We start from the raw sequence: 11,509 nt of genomic DNA, 5'->3' as shown, positions 1-11,509 counted from the left end.
GAGGGAGCTCTTCTTAATATTTTGACACCAAAATCATGTCGATACACCTTACCGACTGCGAGTAAAGCCACCCACGCTTTAACTTGACAGACTGTACGTCGTAGACTTTCTTCTCTCTAAATAGCTTGTACCTTCTGCCATCCTTTTTAAGTTTGTATTTAATCTTTAAATTATATTAAAACGTGATGTTTGATAACGTTACTTTCTATGCTGCCTCACTTTTTCAAAAGCTAGAATCCCTTGACGAAACCTCACCGCGATATCTACTTCTCCCATTTGGAGACGAGAGGCAAGCTTCCTCTTGACTTTTGATAACCTCCTCAAACTGAGCTTTTTTTTTGTGGGTGTTATCCAGATTGATTTTAGTCGATTGATTCTACAAGTTTCCGGTACCCTTCTTTGTATTAAGGAACGACTAAAGGAGCACATGCACTGCCGCCAATGAGATACATCAACTTCATATGCCGAGTCCTTGATTGCTTCTGCAAGAAAATATCATGTGTATGCACAGCTATTAAAAAACATGCTATCTCGAACTATTCCAGAGAAAACATCGGAAACGGTGGACATAGGATTTCTTTGCTGGTGGAGATATCATCACTACTCTTATCTGGAAGGCTAAAGGTTATGAGATTATTTTTCCTAGAGAATTTCTTCTCCATCCTGGCAGCAAGGTCTACAAGTCGGTTTTCTGTGTCATTATTTCGCAAGATGGCATTGTCAATTTTCAAAGAAAGATTGTCAAATTTCTGGGAAAGCGAGTTGACGGTGGTGTAACCATTTGGAGTTCAGGTTTCATGGATGCGAATCCACCTTTCATGATTCGTTCGATATTCCCACCATTAATAGGTGCAGAAACTGGTTCTCACGAAATAGGTGTGCGAGATGTTGGATGGCAACATTTAGAGTAGGACACATTGCCAAGAGGCGTTGCACGTCAGGCACAACCAGGACGATACGGAGTTTGAAATTCAGAGCACAAAACAGCATCTATCACAGTGAACACTATCATGTGGGACATTAGCAATTCATCATCGATTGTAACCGACACGATTTTATCATGGAGTGGCCTTTCTTTTTTAGTCCAAATTTGCAGTTTTTTTTACAATTGAGATGAAAATTGATGTATGGGGTTTTTTGGGGTCGCTGATTACGATTCTGATTTCAGCATTGCAAAATTCAAATTGTGGATCTGAAATTGTGATTCCTTTCACAGATTATAATTCTGACATGGGGTTGTTAACATTTAATATGGCGAGTCCAAAATGGCGTCATATTTTACGATTGGCACGAAACTTGCTGGGTGTTGGTTTTTGGAGTTTTTGATTACGATTCTAAAGTTGGAGTGTTAAAATTAAAGATGACGGATCCAAAATGGCAATTTTTTTTAATCAAATTTGCGGTTTTTTCAACTGGCACGCAACGCTTGCCATACGCGTATACTTCCTCTTCAAGAGAATCAAAGATAATCAATTATAAATGCCCTGCAATAAATTGAGTTGCATAGAAAAATCTCAATTTTTTACGAATTAAAAAAAAAAGTTTAAAGAGACTCGTTTGCGGAAAATTCTAAAAAATATATATGATAGTGTTACGTGTAAAGTATATGTGAAAAATGTGTTCAAGATGTTAGACTTTTAGTTAAAGAAGAGCCGATTTCATTCGGAAAAAAGAGCTGGATTTCAATTGTTTGTAACTAATTATTAATAAACAATTCCACACACTTTTAAATGATAATTAAACATCATGTATCACTAAAAGTCTGAAAATAAACGCATTAATTCCGAAAACTGTAAAATTTACCAGAAACCCAGTAAAAAGAACTACGAACAAAAAGGGGTGGTGTATACGTCCCACAGCCAATCAAAGGATTACAATATCGTGATTTTATCTGGTCTCATGCCCCAAAATATAGCCTTCCTACCGCCAAAGTGGCCTCCCTTTTCTTGCCGAACGTTACATGTTAATATTTATTTCATATCTTGTGATTTTGGTAAAATTGTAATAACTCGAATCAGGATGGTAAAATGGTGTGTAAAGTTTAAATCTGAACCATAAATTGTGACGGTTTTAATTTCAAAGACTATAGTTTTTAAATTTTACGTTACTTGACTAAACAAAAATTTATAACTCAAGCTATTCTAGATTCTGATAATAATACTGAGCTATTAATTTACAGGGAGACAAGACTATAGATGTATCAAAGACGTACTTGGGCTTCCCGTACATTATAAACTTCTGCAATTTAACGCAGGTTCGTTCTTGCACGGGTTATGTGAGACCAATTCGTCGCATACAGCAAGCGCCTTATCCTTTGGTCAAAGTTTCTTTGGAAGAGCTTCAAATAAATTCCGGAGTAAGAGCTGCACCCGTTGGTTCACAACCTGCGAATTCTAAAACAACACACAAAAAAGCGTCAAGCAATAATACTAAGAAAAGCAGCAAGAAAGTGGGTTAATTTTCGATATCTCTAGTCCCCTTTTCTCTTTACATATGATTTTAATATATTTTTACATTTTTTAGAATAAAAATGGGGATACTGGATCGACAAACATAGCTCGAGTGATCCTGAGCAACTTTAACATATTTGGCAGCAAACATGGTGCAGAAAATAATAATTCTGCAGATGCAGTTACATCTGACCAGAAGAAAAATACATGGGATACAGTACTGGACGCAGATTCTAGCAGCACAAAAAGTGGTAGGAGGCCGAGCGTGGATACTGTTTCCACGTATCTTAGTCATGAAAACCCAGTCGACTTATTGGATAGTAGTGTAGGAAGTGACGATGCATATAAGGACTCTGTAGTTGGTATGTAGTAGAGATGATAAATCAAAAATTTTGATTTTACAATATCTAATATCAACATTCATGTAGCTTGTGTAGAACAGTCTTGTTTGGAATGATAAGTTATTTGAAGCTTGAGATTGACCAGACCCACTGTATAAAAAATGTTTTCATTTACGAATTTATTGATCCTGATATGTATTTTACAGTACTTTTTGCCTAGTGTTAGGAAATTTGCTATCTGGGGTAATCTTAAGGAAATTTACATACCTGTCTTAGTTTACCCCCCCCACGATTATTAGGTAATAGAATCTGATCCCTTTTCCACACCCTCAACCCCTTCACGATCTACATCCCCCTTTCTAACCGCCTGACATATTTCCAAAGATGTCTACCTGCTATGTATACCCCCAACATTGCATCCAGCGCGTTAAACCTCGGTTCCTTGTTCGGGCCTGGGATTATATCTTAGAAGGCTGGCGTGCCTGAGATATTTAAACTGGTCATTTTAAACAGGAATGGTAAATTTTATTTTCGGCATTCCTGGCAATAAAATTAAGCAGATGTCCGATTGGGTTCTAGTTTAGAAATTTCTAATGGAGTTTATAACTTAAAAATTACAAGATATTTAGCTTCAAAGACACGTAAAGTGAATTTAAATTAAAGAAATGGTTTCAAAAATATTGAATAAAAATGAAACTATTTGGTTAAAAATTCAGCTGTTTTTTGAAAAATCGCCTTTTTATGTTGAAAATTCAAGTATCTTAATAAAAAATTTACTTCTTATTTAAAACTCATATTTTAATGTTAAAAAGTCGATCTGAATTTTTTTGGATAAAAAATCAACTATTCTTTAAAAAGTTTGTGTAATTTAAATTCTCATCCATATTGGTCGAAATTGCATCTTTCTTGGCTAAAAAATCAACTTTAGTCGTGTATTATTCATCTTTTTGGATTGAAAACTCATTTCTTTTGGTAGAAAATTCATCTGTTTTGGTTAAGAAGGCATCTGTTTGTTTGAAATTAATCGGTTATGGTGGAGAATTTTATTATTTTGTTGAAAATGTATTTCTTTCCTTTTATTTCAAAATACTTTTTTAACTAAAAATGTATTCGTATTCATTGATGAGAAAATAATCTTGTTTGAAAATTAGTCTTTTTTGGTAATAATTAATTTGGTTGATAGTTTACCAATTTTGTTGAAAATTCGTTCTTTTCTTCAAAAATTGATTTTTAAACAGGAACTATTCCATTTATGGTTAAATTTGGTTTTAGATGAAAATTCAATTACTGGGAGCGTGCATTAATCTTGAGGCATTTTTTTTTGTAAAATTGCGAGTTTATAAAAAAAAATGGTTTTGCAGTTCATCTTTCAAAGTACCGTCCATTGCTAGCCACTACTCTCTCCCATCTTTTTGGCTATCTTTTAAAGCTATCCACAAATCGACCCATTTTTTGGCATTTTCATAAGAAGTGAATCGTTGCTCAAACAGACCATTAGTCATAAATCGGAATCTGACAGCGCAAAATCGGGAGAATATGGCGGGTGGGGTAGGACTTCCCATTTCAGCGTTTCTAAGTATGTGTTGACATGTTTTGCAACCTGCGGTTGAGCGTTGCCATACAGAAAAATAAATTTATCGTGTCTCTGCTCGTATTACGGCCGTTTTTTTTTTAATTCTCGATTAATATAAATTATTTTTGATAGTTTATAAAAAACATTTTATATAACTTAAACTATTTTTTATTACTTATTTTTTGAAATTTTTAAAGAAAAATTACAATGTTAAATACAAACTTAAAACACATTTTGAAGTAATTTGACTTATTTTTTTAAATTAGTATATCTTCACTTTTTCCGTGTACTTTTAGTTATAAATTCTAATTTTATTTTACTTTCATTTAAACTCTTTTTAATTATTAATTATTCTTTGAAATTTCTTTTCAAAAATAACAATTCATAAAAAGAATTTAAATTATTTGTGCTTATTTATTTCTCTTTTTAAAAATGAATATACCTTCACATCTTTTGTTTTACTTTTAGTTATATTTTCTAATTTAATTTTACTTGTATTTACTTTTTTTAAATAACGTTATTCTAATTTGAACTATTATTGCTATCTTCAATAATTAAGGAGTAAGAAACATTTTACCGAGTTTCAGCCCCTAGCTTGCATATTAACTAGGGACTAGGATCAAAGCATCGCTCGCCCTTTTTTCTTCTCTAGCCAAAGGGGAGAGAAAATTAGGTCAGTGTCTTCTCTCCGCAGTTTTCGAGTAGAATGAGTTAACTTGGTGGAATGAGTTTCGTTGTGCGGAAAAGATAAATGATCTTGGTAAGCCTCCTATCGAAATGGTTGAGAAATTTGTGGCCAGCTGTGGTGCTCGACTCTGTTTGCGCGAAGAAAAGGGATACAGGGTGAACCTCGAAGCCTTGCAATGCCCAACGCGCAATTGTCAGGACTAAACGTTGCTATGCTTGAATTGAATATTGCAGGAAAGGCGCGCTTCTCGGCTGCCTAAAAAACTCGCAGCGAGACTGCACGCTGCTCGAATCCTCTGCATTGAAGAATCTTGTCGCGAGCTTCGCGAGTCTTGCCGAGAAAATAGGCATGCATGTATATAGTGTTTTTTTTTGTTGGGAATTTATTTCTATTGGTTCCTCAGTGATATTCTAGAGCAGTAAATTTACATATTATGAAAAATGTGATTGTCATAAGCGAATGGCATAAAGAAATATCGCTATTTGTGTAATTTTTTATTGATTGATTTACAACTAGATAAACTTCAATGTAGAAAATGTACTCTATAGATCATTAATGTTGGCTCTCCATTATTTTGTACCTTTTTTGAAATGGACAAATTCAAAAATTTTTTCTGTTTGTGTTTTAATTATTAATTTTTGAAACTTTTTACATTCTCATCATTTATGATTGAGAAAGTATTAGAATTGTCGGAAATTTGACATCACACTTTTTCAACGGATCTCCACGTTTCGAGACCCCCTGAATCCGAAAATCAGGTTTTCATGATGTCGTCTGTCTGTCTATCCGGCCGTCCGTCCGTAAACACGATAACTCTCGAAAAAATGAACGAATCAAATCCATCTTTGGCACACTCTTTCTAGGTCCTAAAAGAAAAGACGAGTTCGTTAACCAGCCATTTTTGATAAAAATTCAAAAAGTGAGCTCATTTTGAAAATTTTTGAGACCACTTTTTTCTCAATTTGAAAATTCTATGTACGGATATTTATAGTATTGAAAAGAACAAACAATTTATTCTTATGACTTTTTTCGATAAAAAGAAAATTCTCAGAGTTATAGCGTTTTCAAAATTTTTTTAATCAACCGAAAATCAAAATTTGAAGCCGAAAAACGGACGATATGAAAAAAAGTCAAGAGAAGAAAAACATTTCTTTTTGAAATCCCTACAAGATTATCATACCTAATTTTTGGATTTTCTTCAAAAATCGAAAATTCCAATTATGATTGCACCAAAAATAATGGAAAGTAAAAAATTCCATTTTGTGGACAAACTATGTAGGATACAAAAAAAATGAATTAACAAAAATGGTTATCCCAAAAAAGATCTACAATTTCGTTAAGAATCACTTCTTGATAGGACGCGTACACTTTTTGTTTTATTCGTGAAAAATAACGTTGAAAAAAGAAAAATAAAAAAAATGTTTGGAAAAACGACGAAAGTTACAAGAAAAAAAATCCAACGAAACCTGTTTACAAATGTCTGTCGGAAATCGAGCGCGCAGCGCGAGTGTCACGATGAGAATGTGTACCTCAAAGCCTACAGATTTTTGAGAAACTTAATCTTTGACTATACTTAATTAAGTAGACAATTTAGAATATGAAGACGCATATAAATACTGCCATCTAAAAGAGATCTTTTTGATAAAGTATTTTTCAAGCATTCCAAATGCAAAGAAAAAATATCCGAGCGCGAAGCGCGAGATTCAACCGTCACGCGCCTTAGGCGCGCTCAAACTTGCGAGCGAAGAGAGCCGCGCGCATAGCGCGCGACGAGAATGTGCCCGCGAGGCGGGCAGATTTTTGTATTTATTTCTACAATAATTTTTGTTAATATTTTATTCCAGGTTACCAGTATCTTTGTACTTACATGAAATAATGAAGAATGCCCATCATTAAAAAAAAATTAATTTTCTACCAAATACTTTCATTCTTAAATATAATATTCTTTACTTCTGAACAAACACTTCAACTTTTTACCGAACTAGTTTAATTTCAAAAAAAAAATATGAATTACAAACAAAAAAGTTAATTTTTATCGCAACAGTTCAATTTTAAACTAACACCATCAATTCAAGACTTAATTTTCATCAGACACTTTTTTGGATAAAATCAAAATTACCAAAGTTTTAGAATTTTCAAAATCTAAAAAAAAAACGAGAATGGATATTTGAAGCCAAAAAAGCGTGATATGGAAACAAGTGAAGAGTACAAAAACGCTAATTTTCCAAGACCGTACATGATTATTTTATTAATTTTTTGAATTTTTTGAATTTAAAAAAAAACGAAAATTCAAATTTTGTTCACGCAAAAAATAATGAATGATTACATTCTCATCCATAATGAGAAGGTATATTAGTCTAATGCGAAAAATGACTTTCCCGAATTTCATCAAATGTCGATGCTTTGAGGCCCCCTGAGTCAGAAACACAACAAGGATTTACACATTTTTTACGAATATTTTAATGTTTTGATAGAAAGCGGAATTTTTCTTTAACCGTAAAATACAAGTTTAAAATTTCAAAAATTTATAAAAACAAGGCAATAAGAATAAGTGCATATTATGAACTGTAATAATATACATTTATTTGAATGTCACATGTTTCAGCGCAGCTAATAATATAATTTAATATGAAATAAGAAACGAATATTAAAGTTTTATGTCAGCCCTGAAGAAGTGAACTGCAATGTTCATGAAACGTCGGCAAAATTCGAAATTTTTTACGCGATTGGAACACAAAATATCTCTTTATCAAAATGAATCATCTTGAAAGCATTAAATCTAATATTAAAGTAATTACGATAAATACAATTCTCACTTTATTTTGCAATATCTTAATAAACAGCCCCAGGCCCAGTTACATAAAAAATGTATTAGATTTAATATAAAAGTGTAGAACATACTGCACAAAAGTTTTTTTTTGTTGACAAAATTAAGTTGGTTTTTATGAATAAAACAAAATATACAAAAAAGTAACGTTTTTTTAACTTGACTTTTTCTCATGATACGCTTTAATTGGCTTAAATGTCCATTTTCGTTTGATTTTTTGGATTTTAAAAATGCTACACGTTTGGTAATTTTTCTTATATAAAAGAAAGTCCAAGGGATACATTTTTCTTATTTTTGTGTACTATAAATAGCTGTCAACAGAATTTTCAAATCTTGGAAAAAATCCGGCTTGTCTTTCGAAAGTTATACGGTAAATAGACGAGGACAACAACAATAACGACGATGACGATGCTGCACAGTGGGCAAAAATGACTTTGTTTGTTCAAAATAACGTACAGCCCACAAATATTAACCGATACGAACCACACATTTTTTATGAAAAGCTAATAAGAATTCTAAGAGAGTTGTCGAGCCTCATTTTTTAATTAAGTTATTTTTTTCTTTATAAATGAACAAATATGGTGAAAAAATGGCCATTTTTTCTATTTGGCGTTCCCGGTCCTCGTCAATAACAGAAAAATGGTTGAAATCGCTTGAGTTGCATAGAGTAACATTAGTTAAAGATGTTTCAATATTGGAAAATAAACTAAAAAAGTTTTTGTGAGCAATTTATTTTTTGAAAACATGTTTTCTACGATTTTCCATAATTATACGTTTTTTCAAATTATGTTGCAAGAAATTTGAATGGAAACAATATTATATTTTTAAAAAATTCTCTTAAGGTTACAATTGTTTATATTATAAACAAATTTATTAAATAAATTCAGTAATCAGGCATTTTTCGACATAAAAATTCGTTTTTTTCGATGTCAATTTCTTTAAGTAGGAACTTTATGGTAATTTTAGCAAAATTCATCATTTTTGGATTAATCCTATGATTTTTAAATAAATTTAATAAACAAATGCATTATTTCGATCATTTTTCGGCAGCAAGTTTCGGTTTTTTCAATTCCAGCCTTTTCAGTTGGGAACTTCATGACAATTTCAGCAATATTCATATCAAGTTGATAAATTTTATGATTTCTCTAAACAAATTTAATGAACAACTATATTATTTAGGCATTTGTTTACAGAAATATTCATTTTTTTCTATGTCAACTTTTTAAGTTAGAAAGTTCATGATAACTTCAGAAAAATTCAGAACCTCTTAATCAATTTTTATGGTCTTTTTAAACAAATTTAATAAACAAGTGCATTAATCAGGGATTTGTCGACAGAAAAATTCGTTTTTTTCTATTAGAACTTTTTTATTAAGTCGACAGATGCTCCAATAATGCGTTTGTTTATTAAATTTGTTTTAAAAAATTAATAAATTTATCAACTTATTTTGAACGTTGCTAACATTGTCAAATGTCAAATGTCAAATGACAAATGTCCGAATAATGCATTTGTTTATTAAATTTGTTTATAATATAAAAAACATCAATCTTAAAATAATTTTTTTATATAATATTATATCTATTCAAATTTCTTGCAGTATAATATGAAAAAACGCATAATTATTGAAAATCGCAGAAAACATTTTTTCAACAAATAATTTCTTTACAAAAACTTGTTATGTTTATTATCTCATATTGGAAAATTTTTCACTAATGTTACTCTATGCAACTTAGGCTCCAATCAGCTGAAAAGAGACGTAGTTTCGAAGTCTGATTTTTAACTGTGTGTTTTTCATGCTCATTTACTAAAGAATTATTCATGGAAAAATAGATTTCTGTTCAGTTTTAAATGAAAAGTAACTACATTTTGAACCGAAGATATGAAATTTGAACTGGATAAATTTATGAATCACTTAAAAATATATTTATAAAAAAAAATTTTTCGACTAGAGTTGAATTTTTTTTAATTATATGAATTTTCAACAAAATACATAAATATATTAATTACAGATGATAAGTAATATCAAAATTACAAAGTAAAGTTCGAGTAAATACCACAAATAATGTGATGTGTTTAAATATATAGCGTGTGAGGCAGCGCCATTTAGTGAAATTTAAATTCCGCTATGAACGCTCTGAACAGAGAAACTCTTCTCCTTGTTATAATGCAGCCTATGGATCTGGGGAACGGTTCAGATATCGAATAACGTATCTATGCTACGAGTGGGCGTTCGCTAGTGATGAACTCGAAATTATGGTACAATTGTCGCGACTCCCTTATATGGTCTCTGCACCTCTCTTTCTTTTCCTTCTCCTTGGCTATGATGTTTTTGTCAGCTGGTGCTGAAAAGTCGATAACGAACATGGTTCGCATCTGAATCATTTAAAGGGTCTATATTAACGTTAATGCCGTAAGAATGATGGAGATGGTAATAAAGTACTCTTAGTGACGCATTGTGCCTTTGGATGAAGTCGATTCTGCATAAGTTGAACAACTAGATAGTATGTGTACTAGATGCTCGAGGTGTGCATGGCACGCCCTGCAGCTATCATCGGGATTGTCTTGGCTCAAAATGTGGCGACGGTATGTAAAGGTGGAAATGACACCGTCTTGACATGTCAAAATGAAACCCTTCGTGCCAAACTTCAATTTGTGTGATTTAAGGGAAGCAAAAGTTAGCTCACACGACATTGAATGATACTCCACATTTCTGTAGAAGATGCCGTGCATCCTCTTATCGAGGAGCTGTTCACGAAAGTTTTTCTCTTGTATTTTCTTAATCCGGGCTTTCAGGAGTAAGTACTCGAGATAGATAAGATTTGATGCATTTTGTTAACTCCGAGTGTTTCAGCAGCTTCTCCCGCTACTTTGTACAGAAACGCTCTTTTGCCCACTTCTTCGTGTTTCTTGACCACCTTAAGAAGAAGGTTTCTTCTATTTGCGAATCTATGTGCTGTACTCAGAATAATACTGCTGTAAAGACATTCAAGATTCAATATTCCGTGACTACCTTGACGGCGTGAGATGTAGAGTCGGGGAACAGAAAACTTAAGATGCATGTTTTTGTTCTTGTGCATAACATTTCGTGTCCATAGAACAAGGGATCTGAGCTCGTTTTTCGTCCATGTAACCACTTAAAATGAATAGAGTACTACCAGGATGGCAAGCATGTTCGTTGCAGATACTTTGTTTCTCGCCGACAGTTCGGAAGACCAAATCTGCCGGATGAGACGTTTGTATATGCTTCGGAGAGTATCGTCTATAGATGTCACATCCTGAATGCGGCTCTGGGGCACACCCAGGTATTTATAAGTCTCTCCAGCGCAAAGGTGTATAGCGCTTCTATCGACGAGCTCAGGGCCTTCAGGGATGCTATTCAGTTTTCCTCGCTTCGAATCTACCTTTGCGCATTTGTCTAACCCAAATTCCATTCTTATTTCCTTAGTGTATCGTTCGACAATCCCTAGAGCTAGATGTAGTTACTCTTTGTTTTCAGCATGGATCTTGAGATCATCCATGTAAAATTTATGAGTGACCTTATTCTTTCAATTTGCAGGTTTGCCGCAAAGGTACCCCTCGGAATGGCGAAGTGCTATTTAAGCTTCCCTATGATTAGTATGAATTTGACCT

General features: G+C 32.8%; 1 protein-coding gene across 4 annotated transcripts in view; it reads left to right on the top strand.

Annotated features, from left to right (window-relative positions):
- Positions 1-11,509, top strand: part of LOC117173977 (protein deltex) — a 130,996-nt gene that overhangs the window by 48,075 nt on the left and 71,412 nt on the right. For all 4 annotated transcript variants that reach the window (XM_033362735.1, XM_033362683.1, XM_033362823.1 and 1 more), the window contains exons 4-5: positions 2,180-2,449; positions 2,524-2,812. In XM_033362735.1, the coding sequence (XP_033218626.1) occupies positions 2,180-2,449; positions 2,524-2,812 (559 nt within the window). The remainder of the gene's footprint in view (positions 1-2,179; positions 2,450-2,523; positions 2,813-11,509) is intronic.

Source organism: Belonocnema kinseyi, chromosome 1 (assembly GCF_010883055.1).
Source record: "Belonocnema kinseyi isolate 2016_QV_RU_SX_M_011 chromosome 1, B_treatae_v1, whole genome shotgun sequence".
Taxonomy (NCBI): Eukaryota; Metazoa; Arthropoda; class Insecta; order Hymenoptera; family Cynipidae; genus Belonocnema; species Belonocnema kinseyi.
This window is presented reverse-complemented; position numbering and strand designations above follow the sequence as displayed.